Source organism: Pelecanus crispus, chromosome Z, assembly GCF_030463565.1.
Source record: "Pelecanus crispus isolate bPelCri1 chromosome Z, bPelCri1.pri, whole genome shotgun sequence".
NCBI classification, from domain to species: Eukaryota; Metazoa; Chordata; class Aves; order Pelecaniformes; family Pelecanidae; genus Pelecanus; species Pelecanus crispus.
In genome coordinates this window covers 56603833-56627239 of record NC_134676.1, presented here as the reverse complement: position 1 = coordinate 56627239, position 23407 = coordinate 56603833, and the positions used below count along the sequence as shown (strand labels likewise).

The 23407-nt window shown below is 44.4% G+C and overlaps 1 protein-coding gene across 2 annotated transcripts in view; it reads right to left on the bottom strand.

Moving 5' to 3' along the window:
* Positions 1 to 23407, bottom strand: part of TRABD2A (TraB domain containing 2A) — an 84800-nt gene that overhangs the window by 15103 nt on the left and 46290 nt on the right. For both annotated transcript variants that reach the window (XM_075726981.1, XM_075726982.1), the window contains exons 3-4: positions 12457 to 12603; positions 10096 to 10270 (exon numbers count right to left, since the gene is read on the bottom strand). In XM_075726981.1, the coding sequence (XP_075583096.1) occupies positions 10096 to 10270; positions 12457 to 12603 (322 nt within the window). The remainder of the gene's footprint in view (positions 1 to 10095; positions 10271 to 12456; positions 12604 to 23407) is intronic.

The following is a 23407-nucleotide window of genomic DNA, read 5'->3' as shown; positions in this document are numbered from 1 at the left end:
CAACAATGCTGTTTGACTAACATGCACTGGCAGACAAGTACCACGCACCCGGACATGCATTGAGCGCTCCTGACCTTCCTCAGCAGCGATACCCAATTTTACAGAACAGAGACTACTACTATTGCCATGAAACCCATATGTCCTGTTCGCAGCTGTTACTGCCAGTGCACATAGAGGTGTTTATATCTAGGTAACTGTGCCAGGACTGTGGCTTTCAGCAGAGGCTCTCGAACCGAAATTTGAGCCATCATGAGGCTGAAAATTTTCTGCATCTAGCAAAATGAACAAGGAAATACTACACAACAGAAGTTCTGTTTCTGTTCCTGAACTTTTATATTACAAGCAATATTTTAAGACTGAAGAAAATTATGTTCCCCTCTGAATTTCTACAAAATCCACCATTCCAAACTGACACACAAATTTCTTTGACCTTCTCTTATAGAGTCATGTAAAAGGAAACCCTCAAGCCCACATAATTCTTTATGTCTGCTATGTTTTCCTTGGTAGAAAGATAGCACTTCCATCTGCCCCACAGACATGCTAGGACCTCACCATCTACAAATATCCCAAGACAAAGAATCACTACACATATGTGTAAAGAAACAAAAATGTTTGGTAGGAAACCTAATCTGGACTGCTGACCTCCAGGAAGTGGTGGGAACAGCTACAGCACGTGATCATAACAGTACAACCACAAAATAGCACAAACGATTGTAGCCACTGGCGACATCATAAAGCAGGATGTTTATCTCTGACTGTACTGGGAGTTCTCAGATGGGCTTTTGGTGCCAGAGACTCTATGGTCACTGAAACAAATATTTTCAAGAACATTTCAGAGGTACAGATCTTACAGTTATTTTAGAAACTGCAGGAAATGCCCATGGCAATGATCATGTCCTATCATTCTTCTTAGACTGCTTCCAAGAATTATATGGATAAATTCATGTAACGTGATCCTTATTGACATCAGGTACCTGATGAAGCTAAAATGAGTTCCTGGAAGACACAGCTTTTAGAACACAATGACTGAAAATGGAGACACAGAAAGTATTCATGTGGTACCCTCACCACACTGTCCCCACAGGCAAGAACCGTTACAGAGGAATCTTCATCCTACTCCATGGTCTGTTACTGCCTGAAAGGAGGTGAAATGAGTGAAACAGAAGCAAACCTATGGAAAGAAAAGGATGCTTCTCTCTATCCCCAAATCTCTACTTAGTTTAACCTTTTGGCACAATGACAAGAGACAGCTCATGCTCTGTGAGTGACAGGCAAAGTCCATTTTTCACACATATCACAAAATGACCTTGCTCTGCTCCCATACAGTACTAAGTGAACAGAGAAAGATAACCCTAACCATGGCTTACTGGCAGAGGCAGTCACACCATAGCAAGCACAGAGTGAGCCCCCAGCTTTGTGTAACCAAGTTAATACTGACATTTGTTTGCAAAAGATCCTGTGCAAAACTGCAGGGGACTTCCTATATGGGCTGACAACACCAGCAGTGGAAAACATTCTGAACTGAGCACCCTTGAAGAAACCTGTACTTGGTGCTCAGAAATCCAGGGGCAAATTTCATGACTTTGCCTCACACATACACATGGTTATCCTTTTTAAGTACACATTGGGATGCAGAACAAGTCATTTTAACCCAGTTAGTAAAACTATGGCGGAAAAAAGCTAGACAAAATATTTAATATGATCCAAAGCAAAAGAAGGAAAGTGGATGATAAAATCAACTAAGTTACAGCTTCCTTTAGGTGCATGCTTTCTGTACATGCTGTTCAAGAGGAAGACACTGCTTTCAAGCATGAGCACCTTGCACCCAGGTGGGGTGAACTCACACTTTACTTCTCCCAGAATCAGAGGGAGGAAGTCCTGTGCAGTTACACTATATAATCCAAACAACATATGGAAAACAGGCATCATTGAGAAAGTAGCTGGGATTCCTGATTTGCCACCTAAGTTAAAACAGTTCCTCAAACAGAAAACACTAAGTCTAATAAAATCTTCTTGCTTCTAAAGCCATTTCCAAGTCAGGCAAAACTCAGGTACCAGAACACAAATCAAAGGACCAAGAGCATGGTACTCTTACAAATCTAATGCTGCTGGGAGAAGGAAATGACAAAAATTGAAGGGGATAGGGGAAGCCCTGGGGTATTGTAAGTCAACTTAAGATTCCCCAAATTCACGTTAAGTGCTGGAGTAGAAGGATGTTGCATTACAATACTTCTGCATACATGTAGGTCAAATCCCCTGCAAGCAGCCCTCCCGTGTCTTCCAATCTTTTTGAGACTGCAGACTTCCAAATGTACTCCTTCCTGTGATTACCTGTTAGACAAAATATTACCCCATATACATTGAACTTGAGGTTTTACTCCACTGAGGCCAGGAGAAGTGTGTGTCTTCAAAAAACATTATTTCCTTCAAATCTCTTTTTTAGTATAAAATCTTCATGGATCGTACTTCACCATTCTCAAATCAAAGGGGAAAATCAGGTGGGCAGGACTGTGGAACACTGACATTCTCTATACCCAAGAACATATTTTCACTAGACATGGAGAGGCTTAAAGGAAGTGCCTCAAACCTGCATTCCAATTTCTTTAAAAGTGATGTGCTTTGCTAATTAACTCACCTATATGGAATTACTAGGATTCATTTTCCACATTTGTTTATAACAGAATCATGTAAACATGAAATCCTTCTTAAAATAGTTGATGATGAAGGCCTTACACACCATGGGAAAAATTGCCTAATACCATGGAAAAGAACCATATGAAGCTACAATTTGCATGAGTCAAAATGAAGGCATTTTTCTTGTGAAAGACAACAAGACACTCTTATCTACCAGGTTCTGTCAAAAACCAGGTCTCTTAAATGTATGATCTGAGTATTTTCTGGTCCTGGGGATTCCCATTGTTACCTTTGGGCAAAGTCAAACCTCTTGATAACTACACAAATTGAAGCTAGAATAAAGTTTTCCACAGATTATAAGGCCAAGTTTATAGCAAAGTTAACATAAGGAAAAAGTTTACAACTCCATATCACTTATTTGTAAAAACTGAGTTAAAAGAAACAGCTTCTGTTCAGGCAGCCTTAGCCACTGGGGCTCCATCTGCACTGGCATTTGCTGAGAGTTTTCCACTGTTGAAGTCCTAGGCTCATTAGGCAAGGACACCCTCACGTAGGTCTCTGACTATGCTAGCAGCCAGCGTTATGCTACCAGTAAGGGAAGGAAGTACCAGTGCTATGCCTGAGCTGCAGTACTCACAGCCAGCCAGCTCTGCTGCTGGACCTGCTCCCATTCCACACCACTGCTTCTTTTCCAGAAAAAAGGTATTAAGGGTTGAAATCCCACTAGCTTAAAACATACATTGTAAGATGGAAGTTTTCCTACTGTAGCTGCCCAATAAAGGTAGCAATGGGTAGACCCCAGCACAGATAAGAAGCTGATGGTACCTGAGCAGAAAGAGCACACAGCTGCTTGACCTGGCTGATTTTGACAGTTGCACTAATACCCTGGAACAGAGTTTCCTGCCTCTGATACAGAAGTGCAAAGCTTTCCTCATTTCATGTGTCAGAGATGTCAGGAGGAGTGCCCTTCATGTGAACCCTGGGGCTTTGGATGTGGGTCCTGCCTCCACACATTATCTATCCCCTTCGGGGGTTGTTGTTCTAATAAACCCTGTCATTAGCATTCTGCAGACTCAAAGAGGCTACTAAGGAAAACAGTCTCAAAGCTGCTGGGTTGTATCTGGCATTCTCAGATTACAGAGGTACAGGCACACCTTCAGGGACTCAGCCTTTCTTCCCACCCAAATTGGCTAAAATGGTGCTGCATTCCAGAGACAGAAGCAGCAAGCAGGCACTCAGCAAGCCCATTGTGCCTAGGGAGAAGTGAGGTGGCCCCACAAGACTCATTTAATCTGTTTTATCATTATATCTTCCTGCCTCCCTCTTTGTGTCCTCTTCCAGGATCTGCCAAGATTCAGCTTCTTGTGGATTTTTCATGAACTTCCTCATTACACATTTCAAATCTGACAAGTCCTTTGTCCAATCTACAGTGATGTCCAAATCTTTCTTCTCCATGTCGTTTGATCACATGTCAACCATCCAAGAGTTAATTTTAGTTTAGCGAGTATCAGTTGACTCAGCTGCTGGGAGGAAGACAACTAAGATCCGGAGCTCTTAGATTAATTGCTAATTTGGATATTGGTTCATCATTCAATTCTTCTTTCTGGGAGGTCTTGTGGGGGGCAGGGGCATAAAGACCAGCCAGTCCCTGGAGGTTTGAATCCATACAGTCTGAGTAATGCTAAATAAATATATTCATTATTTCCTTTAGTAATTAGAAGAAATGGTAGCTGAAGAAGTTTTCACCATCATCCTTCTTTTCTTAGTGTTAATGGTGGCTTGCCGACATCCACTATACTTTAAAGCCTCAGAATGATGCAGGAGCAGCAAAGAAAAAAGAGCTCTGAGAGAAAAAAGAATTTGCCAGTGTTTACAAGATTAAGAGGACCAGCTTCTGAAGTTGTCACATCAGCCAGTGTGTCTCAGTGAAGTCAGTCATTTTCTCCACAGGGATATAAGGCATCTTAGATCCCTCTATAATTCTTATTCATGAGCTGGCACTTGTGGAGTTTTTCAGCTGTTCAAAGAGGCAGAAGAGACTGGAGGGAATTTAAACTTGGCTCCTAGAAACCCTGGCTTCACTTGAGGCCTTGCCTGTCATAATAAAGTCAGGATCTCATGCCACTAAGTGCATGCCACTCCTGCATTAAAAAAAAAAAAACAAACCACCACTCTTCCCCCCGCCCCCCCGCCTCATTCTTTAGCTCCTTCAACAGAAACCGTAAGTAAGCTAAAGGAAACAAGCCATGCTCATCCTGGAATAAGAGTGACCATGCGTAAGGAAAGCCCATCTAGAGTTGAATCTGGTGAGAAACCAGATTGAAATCAAGGCAAACAAGGAATGCTTCTGTTGATACCTCAGCAGTAAAATGTAGACTAGATAAATGTCAGTGCAGTGCTGAATGGGGCAGACCTGGTGACAAAGAATATGGAAAATGCCAAGGTACTCAGTGCCATTGTCACCTTCTTTACTGGTAAAACCAGCCTTCAGGAATCTCAGGTTTCTATGACTAGAGGGAAAGTCCAGGGAAAAGAAGGTTCACCCTGGGTAGAGAAGGATCAGGTTAAGGAACATTCAACCAGACCAGACATGTACAAGTTCCAATAGGATACACCCACAGGAACTGTGGGAGCTTGTCAATGTCACTGCGAGGCTACTCTCAATTATTTTTAAAAGGTCGTAGCAACTGGAGAAGGTCCCTGAGAACTGGAAGAAAGCAAGTATTGCTCCTATCCTCAAGAAGGGCAAGAAGAAGGATCTGGGGAACTACAAACTGCTCAGCCACATCTCTATTCCTGGGGAAGGTGATGGAGCAAATTATCCTGCAAACCATTTCCAAATGTGTTAGGGGAAAGCAGATGACTGGGACTGGTCAGTATGGATTTATGATAAGGGAATCTTGTCTCATGAAGCTCAGCAAACCAAGTCCTGCACCTGGGCAGGAACAGCTCCAGGCAACAGGCTAGGCTGGGCACCAACTGGCTGAGGAGCAGCTTGACAGAAAAAGATGTGGCGTCCTGGTGGACATCAAGTTGACCTTGAGCCAGCAATGTGCCCTTGTGGCAAAGAAGGCCAATGGCTTCGTGGACTGTGTTAGGAGCGCTGCCAGCAGATTGAGGGAGGTGATCCTTCCCTGCCCCTCAGCCCTGGTGACATATATCTGGGTCCAGTGTCTAGCTCTGGGATCCCCAGTTCAAAAGAGATGTGGACATACTAGAGAGAGTCCAGCAAAGGCAACACAGATGATGAACAATTAGAGCATCTGTCATACAAGGAGGGGCTGAGAAAGCTGGGACTGTTCATTCTGAAGAGAAGGCTCAGGGGAGTACAATCAATGTATAAATACCTGACAGGAGGCTGTAAAATAGACGGAGCAGTACTTTTCTCAGTGGTGTCCCATGAAAGGACAAGAGGCAACAAACACAAATTGATATACAGAAAGTCCCACTTAAACATAAGAAAAAGCTTCTTTACTGTGAGAGTGGTTAAACACTAGAATAGGTTGCCTGGAGAGATTGTGGAGTCACCCTCCTTGCAGATACTCAGAACCTGACCAGACTCAGTCCTAGGCAAACTGCTCTGTATGATCCTGCTCAGAGCACGGGTGGATCTCCAGAGATGCCTGTCAGCCTTAACTATCCCATGATTCTGTAAAGGTTTAGCTAGTAGGCAGCACCCTTGTAAGACCTGTATAACTGGTAAAACTCTCCACAGTGCAGTAGGACAATGCCGCCCTCTCTACGTCAATGTGCACCCCTTAGACGAACCAGAAACTTACAGCGTTATCTAGCTGGCTGTCTATGGAGTTACATGCGCCATCACTTAGCATTCAGATCCTGAACGCTCTACTTAGAGTTCAGAGAAATTAAAAACACATATAGAAGGAAGACTGCTTGTGAAAGATTACAGCTGGGCTTTGCTTCACAAGTTCTTCCACTGGCAACAGGAAGTAGGTCTGGCTTGTAACTCTAGTGCTGCCATACAAAAAGGCCTGTCCACAATTAAGATAAAATCCTTACTGAACCTAGTGGAATGCTGCTGGCATTACCATCTATCTCTTCCCATACTTTCCTTTAATTCCATCAAACAGACTTACTTTGGCTTGAAACTTGCCATATTTGCACTTTGTCCAGAAGCAAAGCTTTCTGGATAGTTTCAGCAAAATCTGTTATCTTTTTCCTCTCCACTTTTGTGTAAGCTTAAATTACTTCCAAACAAAAATAGTTCCAGAAATGAGCTCTGACTGTGAAACTTTTTCAACAGAATATAGGGGGAGTTTGTCTGATCTGTTAAAACATAGTAAAAGGATAAAGTACGCTGGATCTAATGATCAAATATATTGCAGTCCAAATTACTACATCATTCCATGTAAGAAACCAACACCTACAGACATGCAGCTGTATCAAGACTTGGAAAGAGATATGAGCTTTTTCTGCACAAGGTGTTACACATCTCTAAACCACATAAATCCACTTGGAATATAAAATAAATCATCAATCTTTTCCGATTTTCCCCCATTTAAAGTAAAAATACAAAGAGTAGTTTAAATAACAAAAGTGGGTTCTTGTAATACTGCAGTCACCCACAGACCATGACCTTGTTGGGATAAAATTGACGATAAAACTGTTTTTTCAGTGGTGTTTCGTTAATGGAAAAAACTGAATTTTCCTTATGAAAAGCCTAGCCCTTTTAAAAATAAAAAGCACAGGGTGAAAAAAATCTAGAAAGAAAGAACTAAAAGTCTGCTCCCTCTTCTAACCTGGAGACCCTTCGATATCCTACTACCATTTTAGCACAACCTCGTCCTGCAGTTTATCAGCCACTGCTGGGAGATACTTTTTTCACTGGTGGCCAGAAGAGGGAAAACCACAATGAAGTGGTGATTTAGTCCCATTCCTATAGCCTTTCTTTTTCTCCTCTTCTACCTTCTGCTGGAGCTCATTCTAACCGGCTTTGTGCAAGCACTTTCCGGGAACCCTTTTCCAGTAATTGGCAACAGTACAATACTCAAGCAATGCTCAAAACTGAACACAAGATATTTGTTCACCTTCACTGCTTGCTGGCATAAAAATAAATCTTCTACATAATTATGTATCACATACATCAATCTGGATAAGCAAAAGGCTAAATTAGGCTGCTGGAAAACAATAAAAGCCTGCACTCGTGTTTGTAATGTGCACTCAGAAAAACTCAGAACTGTGTAGAAATGAATCTGTTTTCTGCATTATATCCTGTGATGTTACTTATCTCATTTAGACAATTAATATGAAACAAATCAAAAAGAGGAAAAAAAAAAAACCCCATGCAGTCAAACAGGGGGATAATGAGGAACTGTGCTGCTAAAAGTGGGAGGCTGGCACTGTCCTTTGAGCAGAGCTATTTGAAAGAGCAGATGAGAACAGAGGCTGGGACTGGTGTCAAAGCCAGAGTGTAATTAGAGACAATTTCAAAGTCAATCTAGAGTCCCCAGAGAAGACAGGGAACCTTTCTGGATTCAAAAGTATGATGGAAAAGCATGAGAAGAGCGGGCCTGGTGCTTGGAGATCAAGCCATGTGCACATAAGCCATACATCAAGGGTGTTCGTATAGGCCCAAAGCTCCAGGCAGCGCTGCAGTAGAGCAGTGCTGGGTGAATCCTAACTCTGCTCTACTAGAAGAGGCAACCAGGGGACAAACAAGAAGGCAACTGGGAAAATAAGAGGAAGGAGGAACGCAAGAATCCAGAAAGCCTGGGAAGGGTTTTAGGACTACCATGGAGGTTGAGGACAAGAGACAGTGCTTCTGGACTCTGGGGCAGAGCTGTGCACAGTAATGACAACGAAGACAATCTGGGGCAGAAGAGTGGGAAGAGAAGGAAATTGATGGGAGGGGAGACAAATGACACAAAAGCATCTTTAAGACATGTGATTTGTCCAGTGCAGCTGCTGGGGTGCAGGGTGTGCATGCAAGGAGGGTAAGAGGCTCTCTTCTCTCAAAGGATCCTGCTTCTGCAACAGGGCAAACTCAGAGTGACACTTGCATCCACATCCATCCGTTTGCATGGGCTGCTCATCGCTCGGTTGTGACCCAGTTACTGGAGCCCCAACATCTGTGACTAGCTCCTGACAGAAGACTAGCTACCTGCAACTGATGCAGCTGGCACTCAGGGCTGACATACGTGCTGGTCAGGAACATCGGTCCAGCAGGGACATGCGCAATCAGAACAACATCAGCAGTGGAGTACAGTAAAGCCCCGATTGTAGCTTATGGACAGACATGACCAAAATCTACATAACCTTGCACCTGCTTCACTGTCCTTTGTGACAGGGAGTTGGCACAGAGCAGTAATACTGCAAGAAGATAGCACATTACAGTCTTCAAGCATGCCTGAACAGACATTTGGCCACCTTTCATTACCTCCCTGACCTCACACACAGGACCCTTGTTATGATGTTTGTAACTACAATGCCCTGCTGCAAGTGAGGAGATTCTCACAGACTTCTAATACCAATGCTTTTAGAGTGTTTAAGTAAATACTTTCCTTGCCTTGTCTAGATCTTCCATCCTCACTAAAGCAGTAGCTACGGAGACAGGAAAACATCACATGGATCCTGACACCAGTTTCAGTTCTCCCCTCTGGTGGAGAGGATGCAATACTTTCCTGGGAATTAGCACCTGTCTTTTCAAACACTGATCCTCACTTCTTCTCTTTTCTGGAGCTAGAACAAAGGACAGGAGTCATGGCAAACCACCTCTTTACACGCTCCACCCAGCCCTAGTCTGAAGTGTGGATGTGAGTTGGATGTGCTGATGGATGTGCCTATGGATTCCTGCTGGCTGATAAAAGGAAGAAAATGGAGTAGGTTTTCCCCATCTGGGCCTAATGCTCTGCTCCAAAACAGTGGCAGACAAAATTTCCTTGTAGTTGTGGAAGTGCAGTGAAAGAGGTAAGGAGCTGCAGCAGGAAGAGAAAGGTGAAAGTATGACTTGCCTCTCCCCTTGCATTGAGCCCTTAGATTCACCCATCTTGACATGTTATTCTTTTGGATGGGTTCTTGAAAGGTTTATTTAAGCACTGGTGCAACCTCTGACTTGATACCTTTCATCTCAGCTCCTTACTTCTCCTGTTCTTCTGTCTTGGTTGGCCAGAGCATAAACATGTATGTCTAAGAGCTGTTTCTTTTGTGTATGCACTGTAGTTGGTTCAGTATCTTTGGCTCTGCATATAACAAATAAGTCTGTAACTAGTAAACATTGCAATCAACGCATACACTGTGAGCTCTTTGCATACTGAACTAAAAAAACTATCCTACACTGAAAAAGCTTTGCTACTACGGTAAAACTATCAGGGCAAAGCTGTGTTCTGTGTTCACCATGGTAGAAGTACTGACCCTTCTTTAAACAGAGGCAAGCATTGGTAAAAAGCTTCTAATGGATGTGGGAAGAATGTGTTTAGGTTGAAGGGCACCTCAATCACATACCAGCTCCAAATGCAAAGAAGAAACTCTTGTCTGGGTACTCTTCCAGCAGGTCCTTCACCCTCCTGCCCATTCGCTCATTTCGCTTGTAGATGAGCTCCTGACGGAAGTAGCTGTCTATCTCTTGGGCAGTAATGCGTTCATGGGCCGGAAGTGTAGCATTAATGAAATTTGGGACCTACAGTAGAAAAAAAAAAAGTCTTCATGAAAGGGGCATTTATTTCATCAGGCAGCCATCATGCACAGGCATTTTGCTCCATCATTGAATGGGGCCATCACCTTGTCCCATAAGGCACATCCAGTAGGACAAAACCCAAAGAAAGCTAAAAAAATGACTCAGCAAACTTCTAACAATTCATAGTGCTTCACTTCTCTCAACATATCATTTCACAAGCCAGCCAGCTGAATTTTTTTTGACACAAAGTCAACAAATACTCTCAGTTTGCCACACCGTAGATCCCAAATCCTGATTGCTCGGCTGAAGAAAGTAAATATTTGCCCCTGGCTATCTTTAGCTACATACCTCTTCCTCAAATTGCCATAGGTATGACATAACTATAACGATAATTACACTCTTCTAAGAGAGTTTGACTGGTATCAGACCCCTCAGGCCATCAAAGAATAACTGTGCAATTTGAACTAGTTAACAAAACATCCCCAAACTTTCCAAAAGAAAGAGGGCCAGATTTTGTCAGGAAAGAAAGTATTACCGCCTCCAGTTCCCCTGTCCTCAAAGTATCTTTTAAAATGCTGGCTTCCTCCCCTGGGGCTCCAGGGACAACTGTGGCTGCACACTACCCTGACCTCTTGCTACTGGAGAGAAATGTGAGTCTGGAGTTGCACCCATCCTGGCTTCTTGACAAGTACCTTTGGGCATTGCAGCTGTGGGAATTGCTAAGGAAAGGGTCTAAAAGTGGTGGCTGCTGGGGAACAGAGCCACTAAGCCAGGTGCCTTCCGTTGCAAGGCTGCAGCTCTGGAGCCACTCAGAGACTATTACCAACTGTTTCCAAAGGGTTCTTAGCGCGCAGTGAGTCATCTGTTGGGCAAGCATGGGATCAAATACAATTTACAGAGAAGTTCTGCTTAAAAACATAAGCTGATAGTGTTGCTGGCTATTGCTACTTAGCTCTGCTGTGAGGGAGAGTGCCCTGCAGTGGAGCTCCTCATGTAAGTAAAGGGCACTTGCTCCCTCAGAGACATGCATGTCTCGGCACGAGCTGTTCTCTCCAAGGACCTCAAGGCAATGCCATCTGTCTACAGTCTGTAACACCCCAGCAGAATAGTGATGCAGCATCAGTACACTCTTACAGTGCTGGTATCCTTTGAGAAGCCCTTTGAAATCTATGAATGAAGTGCACTGTGTAAAAGCTAAGCAGTGTTAACACCTAGGTTGCCTGCACCTGCAGGCTGAAGGGTGTGCAGGACACGAAGGTAACAACACGCACAGAAAGCTCAGTGCCAGAGAAGCAAGGGTTAGTATGACAGTATTTCCAGCTCTGCAGCACTGCACCGTATATATTAAAAGGCCATAGGAAAATGGTTATTCAGCAGGGAAAGTCCAGGTACCAACACCCACTTGTTCAGCACCGTGAGGCTAGAGCCTATGTTTTCATTGATGTGCACGAATTGCCAAGCAGTACCTCATGGACAAGAATAGAGAGGCCTGATGTCTCAGTCTGAGGTTAGCTAATCTAACAGCCCAAAGAGGCCAAATTGGTCCCTGCTGGGCATTTTCTTGTGGTTTAAAGATCAGAGCATTGCATTCCACTGTGCTGCTTAGGAAACCGTCTCCATAAACCAAGTCTGTGAGGCCTCAGAAGGTTTTCTTTTCCTTAACATTCAGTCTAAATCTATCTTTTCTTTGTTTCACTCCATTTCTCTTCTTTGGACCTTGCCCACAGTACACAATCATACTGAAAGGGGACATTAAAAGGCCTGCAACTTGCCCAGCCTTACACAACCGTCCAAGTCACGAGTGCATTTCTCTGTTGCTATTTGCACAAAAGAGCCTGCTGCTGCTCTCTCTTGGCACTAAGTTTGCTCATACCTAAGCTAGCGTATTTCCACAGGATCCTTAGGAAAGTAAAGGATTAACTCATAGAGCTTTGACACTAAAGCAAACACGGCACTCGCTCAAAAGGGAAAGCCAGGTGCGCCTTCGCTGCTTGCGTGCAGCAAGACAGGGGTGAGGTGGTGCAGACTCCTGGGACAGGAGGCGCAGGAAAGCAGATGCACCAGGAAGCCAGCTACGTGCCCTTGGCACTTGCCTGCAAAGGGTCTGCCTGAGGAGAGACGAGCGTGAGACAGGGGTTAGCACTATGGGGACATGTGCGTAGTACCAGGGCTGCAGTGGCAAGACTCACTTGAGAAGTGTCATGGTTGAAGATGATGGAGCTGAGGTCCCCACAGTTGTAATGCTTGATAAGGTCTTCTGTCGTATAGGGGATCTGGAAACTGCCTGCTCGGAGGCTCTCCTGCTGCAAGAGAGTCTGATTCAAAGCAAAGACCACCTGAGGGAGGGGGAGAGGGAGGAAAAGACAGAGTTCCTGGTGAGTTCTTGTCTTGCCCCTTGAGAAGGTCACAGACATACAGCTGCCCACCAAGGGGTCTCTGAAGCTGCTCCCACTCCAGGCGTGCCAGTCCACACATTGCCAACCCGCACTTCCTCCGGGTCTGCAGATACTCACACCTCAGGTCCCACAAGCCTGCTGATAGGGAACTGACTCACCACACATAACTCCATGAAGTTTTGCCCATGACAAGATTAATACAGAAGATACTAAGGGGCAGACTGAAACAGTGGCAATCTTGCTCCCCTAGACAACAGTTTGCCTGACCACCATAGAGCCCTAGGGCCTGATGCACTCCTATCCCCACATCTCCTCAGCCACCTACCTAAATTAAGCATGGATTCTCCTTGTTTGCCCTTTCTTCCTCATCCTCAAGGAACATTAACGCTGTGTTTCCTGCTTCGTGTCTCCTCCTCCCACACACCCTGTTTATTTCAGGCAGGAATGGCTCTCCAGAGCAGGCCACGGAAGGATGGTGGATGCTGGGGAACACAGATGGCCATCCTCCCTGCAAGCAAAGTGGGAAGGCAGTGGCCCTGCAGTGGCACAGTACTCTCCCGGGGCTGACTGCCTCTGCAGGGATGGAGGCCACCGGTGCTCACGCTCCCTACTCCTCCTTGCTGTTCACTTGGGAATGCAAACACTCCCATTCCCTTCACCTCAAGCCAAAGCAGCATGGCTGCCACAGCTCCTACCACCAGGGAGCCTCTCCCTTGACCAGAAAGGGAGAAGATCAGCAGAGGTCTCCTCCAGGTGTTGCTGCTTCCCCACCTCCAGCACAGCATGGCTCTCCTAGGGCGGTGGTCTCAGGCTGCTCCAGCAGCCTCCCACCTGGTGCAATGCACACCCCATGAGGATGACTGCCACTTAAAAGGCATGAGAGAGGAGTTTGGAGCAACACTTGACAGGGGCCTCTGGAGCCAAACAGATGATGCAGCACCTCTGTATCTCTCCCTTGCTGCTCCAGCCGCTGCAGCAGGCAGCCATCAAGCCCCGGAAAGCCAGGGAGCCAAGGAAGGACTTGGGGCAGAAACTCCACAGGCTGAGCATGGAGTGCCAGTGGGCATGTTGGCGGGGTATGGAGCTGGTTACTCACCCACACAGCCAGCAGCTGTCAGCTGTGGCAAGTAAAACGCTGCCATCTCTCCTGAACACAGTGCTTACTCAAGCTACTGCTGGTTTGCACACCAAGACTAGACAACTGTAACAAGCCTTCCTACTACCTACTAGCTTTTCTTTTTTTTTATTTCTAAAGGAAGTAAGCTGAGAGATATTGCTGAGGTCTTGAAATGCATTTCAAAAGTTACTCTTGGGAGGGTTACTTTCCAAGCTCTAGTGACTCTTTGCAGCCTGATGAGGGCTCTGTGTAATTAACTCCTCCTGGATATTTGTCTCGAACACCATCAAAAGCACTCTGGAACTGGAGGTATTCACCAACACCATGAAACACACATGAGTAAGCATACTCTTAATGTACTGAGATTATGTGAATGAAATCTTGGAACTACAGGACAGGGCAGATGTGGGAACAAACAGCTACAGTTTGCCATCCCCCAGCACAACAATCTGTCTCCTACAGAAAGGTGCAGGTCTGTCGTGGTTTAGCCCCAGCCAGCAACTAAGCAACACGCAGCTTCTTGCTCACTCCCCCTACCCCAATGGGATGGGGGAGAGAATCAGAGGAGTAAGAGTGAGAAACACTCGTCAGTTGAGATAAGAACAGCCTAATAATTGAAATAAAGTTAAATAGTAAAGATAATAATAACAATATAATAATGATAATAATAATAATAATAATAATATACAAAGCAAGTGATGCACAATGCAATTGCTCACCACCCACCAACCAATACCCAGACAGTTCCCGAGCAGCGATCGCTGCTCCCTGGCCACCCCCCCCACCCCCCCCGCCCAGTTTATATACTGAGCATGACGTCATATAGTATGGAATAGCCCTCTGGTCACTTTGGATCAACTCTTCTGGCTGTGCCCCCTCCCAGTTTCTTGTGCACCTGGCAGAGCATGGGAAGCTGAAAAGTCCTTGACTACCATAAGCAGTACTTAGCAACAACTAAAAACACAAGCGTGTTATCAATGTTCTTCTCCTACTAAATCCAAAACACAGCACTACGCCTGCTACTAGGAAGAAAATTAACTCTATCCCAGCTGAAACCAGGACAAGGTCCCACCAAATTTGAAATCACACCATCCCCACTACAGCTAGAGCTGCCCGTCTGGATCCAAACCACTGTGTATTTAACCAAGTATGACAGCACATAACTTAGCATTAGTTCTGGGAGGATGTTCATGAATAGCAACATTCACTCCCATCTCATGTTTTGAAAAAAGGACAAGAATTCATTTTGTTGGCACAAACTGCACCTGATTAAAAGAATACCTGCGGGTAGACACTCAGGAAAGTTACCTCAAACTAACCAGTGACCATCTTGCAAAGGAGCTCTGTTTAATTTGGAAGTAAATTAAACCAAAACAAACTGAAACCACTTTATGTCTGAGCAAAAGTTTGCATGAAGGCTGGGGTTTACTGCACTCTGAAGCCATCATTTTCCATTTGTTTGGCTTCACTTCCCACACATAGAAGCCCTAATGGATGTTAATGACCACATGAGATTCACTGAGAGACAAGCCAAATCCATGCTGAAAATGTGGGGTTTCTACAGCCAGGACTGCTAGGTCATGCCAGGAAAATCTCATATGTACAATCAGCCAAAAGCACTTCCATGGGAATGGCTTACTTTGTAAGCTATTTGACTACCAATAGCGGCATCCACTTGTACAATTTACCATTAAAGCAATACGTCCCTTTATAAACTCTGCAGCCTCTGAAACAATGACCAGATAGTCCCTGGCCACAGAGCAGGAGTAAAACCTGGGACGGTCTCCTGAGCTGGTCAGGTACTCACTCTGCCTCAATATACAGTAAGCACATCAAAGAGGTTTTGCAATTTTCACCGTTTGATTTTCACCCAAACACAAACCAGCAGAGGGTAACCGGCTTCTGTGGAGAAAACACCAGCCTGCTGGGTGAGACATGAGAACAAAGCAAACCTTCTCTCCACTGTACTCCCACAGCCTGCACTCCTGCTGTCGCCTGCTCTACATGCTACCCTCTGCTCCACGCACATCTCTTCCCTCCTCCTTTGCAGCATGCTTCAGATGAAATAGATTCAGGCTCCTCCTCTGAACAGACCTGGTCTGGACCATAGCAGCCAGGTCGAGCCACACAGGCATCTTCCTTCCTCATGCCCACCTACCGCCCATAAGAAACTAGTACACAGTAAACTGCAAACAGCTAAATAAATAAATCTGTCTCACCAGCACAGTTCAAAACCGCAATGACTACCTGCAGTTATGGAGGATTACAGCACACATTTACACAGGAACAGGGGCAACTCACCCCCCCTCCCCTTATATTTCCAAACTTACTGCTGGCATGTCACAAAGCTGTCCTGGTGAGGCAGCTTTGGCAGCTCTCTGGTCTTTGCTAACAGTACGCCTTTCTAGTGTGGAGGTAGGGACTTGATAACGGACACGTGAAGAAATCTCAGGATGGCAGCAGCTGAAGGGCTTGCCTGCCCAGCTGGAGAAGAACAAAAGACCCTTCACAATGAGATGTTTCGTGTTTCACCTCAAAGAACAAACAAAGTCTCCCAGCTCACTGCCCAAGACTCCTACACCCCATCCCAACCACCACTGTCTGGGGACGGAGAATCCAGCAGGCTGCCATGGACCGCACAGCCCGGATGGTGGGTTTGCATGGCATTGCATGGGCTGTTTTTCTTTGGCATGGAGGACTACAGAGTGCTGTTCCCTGCCAGGTCAGACTTCCCCATGAGCAACGTCTTTCCGCATGTGGATCTAGACCCACATCCTATCACTGGTCATAGCACCTGCAAGAGAAGTCACACAAGAACCACCTGAAGCCCACCTGGAGAGGGGACTTTCACCTTAGTGGTGTGAGGGACAGACATGGTCTCAGCTCCTTTGATGACAGCAGCAGCAGCCCAAGTCCCTCTGCACCATTCTCAACCACAGCCCAAGGAGCAAGAAAAGTCTAGATAGGACAAACGGGCAGAAACAAAAGAGCATCAATGTCCTTGACAATTAGCCCTCCCTAATGAGTTACAGTAACTCGTGCCACCAGGCTTTGCACAGCTGGTGGGCAGGAGACGCTATTGCCAAAAATACTCTTCACATCAGCTGGTCTGAACAGAATGGTCGCATCTGCTGGAGGGGGATCACGGCACACCTACTGAACAACTACACAGGATTATGATTTGGTGTCAGTGTGTGTGCAGAGCCTCTTGAAGAAATGTGATAGCTTCTCTCCATTTCTGTATCACTCACACCTTCTTGGGGGAAGCGTAACTCTCCGGCAGAAAGAAAAGAGGTGTGGGGGTAAAGAGGGAAGAGTTGTTTGCAGTACCAGGTGTTGCTTAAAGCTGTGCCCCAGTGAGAAGGTTATCTTTGGTAAATAGTAATGGATAAACACTGTCAGGATCTTAAGAGAAGGAAGATTCCTGAACCTACTGTTCTTAAAGGATTTAATTTGCTGAGGTGGGTCTTGCTCAGAGGTTGATAACACTTATCTGTCGTTATTTCTCAAAGAAAACATTAGACTAGGTGTAAAGTGATACTTAAGGAAGACCACAGCCATCTAACTTTGCAGATCAGATCCCAGTCTTGTTTACCAGATGTGAAAAGCTGAAGCAAGTGGACAGAGCATGAGAAGCACAGACCAGATCAGCAGTTGATCTGCGACTGCTATATTTGCTTGGCACAAATACTGCTTGCCTTCCTAGCTCCCCATTCAGTCCTGCAGTCATTTCGTTTCTAGTAAGTCCAAGGAGTTAAGAAGACAACAGAAAAGAAGGAAAGGTTGAAGAGAAATTTTCAATTTGCTTAGAAATCAAAACCAAGAATTTGTGCTGAGCTGAGCTCCTCCAGCAAGTGGTACAGAAAGCATGCATCCGTATTCCAGGTATCTCTTGCACTGCACTGTGTTTTACTAATTCCAAAATCTTTCCTGTGTTGGAAACCACAGAAATCACTCCACATTCACCCTCCTTGCAAAACTATTCCTCCTTACTTCATACCTCCCCCCCAGCAACTCTACCCTACTCTGCTCCATTAGGTGTATTCATACTAGCATCAAAGCATCTCCTGAAAAGACGTATTCAGAGAACAAAAGTAACAAGTTTATTAGAAAGGGATTTTTTTTCCTCCCACCTCCTATTTCCACTGTGATCTCTCTGTCTTCCCCCAACCCTCTCCCTTTTTGTACTGTGGAAAAAATCGATTAAGCTCCCTGGTATACATATTGCTGCAAGCCTCATTCTCCTCCTGGAGATTTCTTCAGCTGTCAGGAGACACTTGTCCCCTTTGCTAGCATTGTTGGAGTGGCCTGCTAGGCTAAGGGGGTGGGGAAAAGGGGGTTAGAGCCCGGCAGATGCCTTTTTTGTCAAAGACAAAAGACCCCCTGCCATCCTCTCCACTTTTCAGCACTTTCATCCACACTGGATCAAAGTGCTATTCTGCATATGAAAGGAACCTGGTATTATGCGCCTCAAATTAGCCTATCGCCATCCCGCTAGCCTCCAAGTCTTCCTAACAAAAGCGCTCACATCTGTTCCATCATTTGCCTCATCTTCTGTTTTTTTTTCTCTCCGCTCTCAGTTTTTGAGGGCCATTCAGCCCGTTGAATTATAGTCTGAGGTAGCATCTTCCTTGCTCTGGGATCGCTCAGCCGGACAATTTGCTTTTAATTGTCTTAAGGAATCATGGGCTGCTTTTGGGCTCTTCTCAGTGACTAACTGCATCCATTACAGCTTCCATTCAGCCTCTTCAGCCAATTCTTTCCCTTTTCCTCCTCCTCAAAAGCATGTTTCTCTCCTTACTCTTCACCTGGAGAAGATCATTGCTTCTCTGGGCCAGCGAACACTCCTAACGCAAATCAAAGCAAGCCTCGAATCAAAGGCATCATGACTATGAAAGTCAATAATCCTCCTTTGTCATGGTAATGGTCCAGCAGGCCAATTGCTGAGAAGTGGGATTCCTTGCTCCAATGTGACGCAGCTCCTTAGATGTCTGGTGCCCACGTCCCAGCTGCCTTCGAGGCAGAAAGTTGGGATTGGCCTTCTCAGAGCCTAGAAACCGGAACCCACCTGCCATGAGGAGCCCTGCAAACACCAGCTTGCACATGCACAGAGAAGTCTGATTTTGGCAGGGACTCGGGATACCAATAGGAGATTTAGCCCACCACCTGCAGCCTTCAGAGGAGCCTAAGTCACTTTCAAGGCTGCTGCACCAGAGGAGATGCTCCTTGTGGCCCCTGCAATGAGCTTTTGTAACGAAGAGAGAAAAAGGAAGCAACTTCCCAAACCTGGACCACTTCCGTGAGAAAGACTGGATGTAGATGACTAGAAAAGAGAGGTTATCCCAAGGGACTCACCCAGAGGACGAGACAAACAGTACAACAAGTCAGTGAAACAAAAGGAAAGGGAAACTATCCTAGGTTACCTATGAGCTGCAAGTTTCCCATGGGCTTGGTTTTATTTATGGCTTCTGTTCTCAAAAGCCAGCATGGTACGCAGAGGGAGCACCTCTTCTCTACCACGATCATCCAAGGCACTTTGAAAACACTCTGTTTGCCTCAAATCAGACACACAGATGCTGGCAGAGGTAACAGCAGTGAAGAATTTGGTCTTTGGTCTGCTAACAATAAACTCACCCTGGCACATCTGGTGCCAGATTCTTGCAGTGTGTCTTTTCAGAACCAAACAAAAAGATGCTCTGAAGGTTTTGATTGTTGTCTGAAATTTATATGGGAACACACGAGCCAACTCTTCTCCAACTGGGAGCTAGAAAAACAAGGGAATTCCAATAATTTATCAGGCACTTCTGAAGCAGTGCATGAATTTATCATCCTCCTCTTGATGCAGCAGGATGGTAGATAATGCTGAATCAGATGAACACTGCTTACAGCACTGCTGGAAGAAGTGCAACTCACATACTTGTAACAGACTGCATTAATACATAGCCTTTTGTCCGAGTAATTTACACTGATTCACAGGGTTTTATGCTTCCACTGACTATGTGCTGAATATGGAATAAGACCAGCAGTGGAATAGACTGTTCCCATTTCACAGGTCAGCTTGCAGTTCACAGCAGGACACCTCCACAGCCTTGCTGGGACTTGCTCCTGTCTTTCTACAGGGCTAATAGCGTGGCTATGAACCTGCTGGTGCACCTTGTCCCTGAGACCTCTCCATCTAAGTGCTCACTAGGGTTCCTCCTTGTGCTGCAGGAATGCCTCAAGCTTTTGTGAAGTTCATCCTTGTGCAGAAAATCTTCGCTCTGTGCTGAAAATGAACTGGTGATGCATGTTTCCGTGTTACTAGAGAAGGATTAAACTTTTTTTTTTAATTATCTTTGTTAAGGATTTTATAAACATTAGCAAAGTTTTTAAGTTTTTTAAAACCTTCACATATCAAACCTTCATCAGATACATTTTTACTTCATCAAACAGAACTAGGAACTAACCTTTTGTATAATTTTCAGGTTTCTACAGTCCTGAACCAAAGTTCAAAACAAATGGACTTTTAACACATTACATTTAGGAATCCTGCCTGTCTCCTTCTCAGCATTTCTTCAGTTAGCCATGTCCAGCTTGTTTTGGATTAACATTGCCACGTAGCTCCTAAACTCAAGTCAGGATCAGACTTGGCAACAATTAACCAAATGAAAAGGAATTACTAGCAATCCAGATTTCTCTTAGGGTATGCCCACTTCCCAATTTACAGGACTGCCTAACCAGTATGCTAGCACTAAGGGTTTCTTTCTTTTGCATAATTATTTACTTTACAAGACATCTAACACAGCCATCTCAAAATTGTATTAAAAGAGTAACAGAGTTGCAAAGCAAAAAGTCTGAAACTAGGGTTCCTTGGGCTAAGACTGTCTATACTTTTAAAATTCGACACCTACAATTAATGTTTTGTTTCTTTGTTTTGTTTTTTTTTTTTAAAAAAGAACCTTCTACTAAAATAGCAGTTGCTTTAGTCCACCTCCTCTTCCTTCTTTTCCACTGGATACTCTTAAATTTAGTGGAAGCAAAACTAAAATACTGAGGTTAACAAAGCAAACTTTTTTTTTTTTTAATACTTTTAAAAAATGTTACAGGAAAATTCCCTTAGAAAGGAAACTGTTTGGCTTTCCAAACTGTAGAAATGATGTAAAAAATGTAGAAGTGATGAGGACATCACTGTGTCTGCCACTGTAAGAAGTAAGCTAGTAACACAGTCAAAACCCAACCTATCTCCACAGCTTCAATTTAACAGTACGTTTTATTTTCCTAAAACACATCAATGAAACTAAATGAACCCAGTACTGACGACCTGCGATTTGGCTTCCAGTTTTCTTTCACTCAACCACAGACGCTCTTTGGAGTGCTGCTAGATGAAAGAAAAAGTCTTACAGGTCCCCTCTTGCCTGCATTGATTATTTTTTCACTATGTATGTATTTTTTCACTATGTATGGCACAGGCCATACATAGCTTAGGACTAAGCTTGACAGTGGTTTGGAAGATTGCTAGAAGTAGCATGTCTTAGAAATGCACAATACTGAAGTTTGAAACAACTCTCACCAGCTCTTGTGCATCTTTTTTGCTGGAATGGAATAATTCAAAAAAGAAGCTTTTCATTGGCTTGAGTGCTTCCCCCTCTTTCTGTAAAATTGATGTACGTTACTTGTATAATTCATGTAAGCATGAGCAAATCAAGACTATAAAGTTAATAAAGTAAGCAATTTAGCCTTGCAATGTGATGAACAAGCTCAGACAGTTATCGTATGCTTTCTGGTAACCATGCAATGAGATACTTTGGATTTTCTTGAAAGCTCTACCAGCTGGGAAAGCATGTCCTGTATAAAACACTCAGCATTGATACAACATTTTTCCACTCAACAGAACAATTAGGCCAGGACTCTGGCTGCTGTTCCAAGCAGAACAACAACTTTGAATCAGTGTTTATGTCAGAAGCAATTGGGAGCATCTTTAAGAGAAGCTTCTGGCTTCCAAATGGAGCACAGCAGAGCAAGATGACCTTTTCAAGGTACAGGGGTGAAAGAGAGAGTTTATATTAATGCTAGACTTGCCAAGAAAAACATCAAACAAGAATTGCTGAAATGGTCCCTAGCTGGTTTCAGGCAGTTCAGAGGCTGGAAGTTCTCAGTGCAAAAGCTTTCCCAGAGGAACAGCTGACAAAATTTTCACATAGTGAAACACAGACTTAAAGCTGTGCTCTTCACAGTAACTGTGAGCTCAGCCACATATTAAAAATAGTGTATCCCAAGGTAGTGTGGGAATTTACAAGCCACCAGCTGTGCTGTGTGAATCCCCTGAGAGGATGTTCTTGGAATGAGCCAACTGGCTCTACTGCCAGGCAGCACCTCCCCTCAACTTTTTGGCTGTCCACATTAGGACATGACCAGTGATCCCACAAGTCACACAGCAATCTGTCTTTGTAGCAAAATCTAAAATACTCTGATTTTCAGAAAATGGAAACCCACCTGCTGCCAATGCAATCAGGGAACTTCTGAGCATTTGGCACTTCTGACAGATAGGCTGTTTATTATTAAAAAGTATCTGGGGCTTTTGGGTTGTTTTGTTTTTTTTCATGGGTTTTTATTTTTCAGGTTTTTTTTTGAAAGGGATTGCTGCATGCCAACAAGGGCCCCTCAGGAATTTTAAGTGACTAAGTTCAACTGATTTGCAAGAAATCTCACAGATCAGGTGAGCTGTTGCTCTCAAAGTATGGAAGATTGTAACCTTTGGACTTTTGTGCCAGTTTCAATGCATCCAAAGTCAGAAGAAAGGATACTTATTTCCCCTACTAAGCCCAGGACTTATCTGCTGTACAACAGGCCTTTATTATTTTCCTTCCTCTGCTGACTACATTTTAAAAAAAGATGTTAAATTACCAAAAAGTAACTGCAGTCCATCAAAATATGAAGTCAGAAGGATGTTAGCTCAAAATGGATTGCAGTAGCTTTGTAATATGCATCTACCAACACTGTCACTTGGAATGGATTGGAACAAAAAGCGTCACAGAAAAACTATCTGAAGATTTTGTCAGGCAAGAAAGCCATGGAGTATCTCTGAACTTCAGACCAACTGAACAGAGATTTCTTAATCACCTCAGTGAACAGGGTAGACAGCAGTCCCAACAATAAGCTAAGCCAGTCATCTTCAGCCCTTTTGAGGCCTAGATCATTTTGTTAGAGGCCGGGGCAGGTCACCTTCCCCACAGCACTTCCAGCACATGGTCACACACACTCACTGTCAGGGTAAGTGTCCTGGATAAACATTTGCTCAAGGACTCCTGAGAAAAGCAGAGGTATCTGCCAAGAGCTCATCATTTTCACAGAGTCACCAGGATTACAAAAGTCTGACTGTTAAGATTAAGATGGCCTAAAATAAGCAGGAAGGCTCTGGGGTGTGCTGACGTGTGGTGGCAAAACAAGAACAAAGCATGGCAAGATTTATCTCATGGGCATGCCATACTTTGGCCTTGGAAGGGAACACCTGGGTAGTTTTCCTCGGCTAGGGAGGGCAATGCTTTTTGAGAAGTTGTGTGGAAAAGGTGCAATGAAACTGCTAGGAACTCAACCAGCAACTCCATGTATGGAAAAATGCAAGAATATATTGGCTTAAGGTCTGTGACT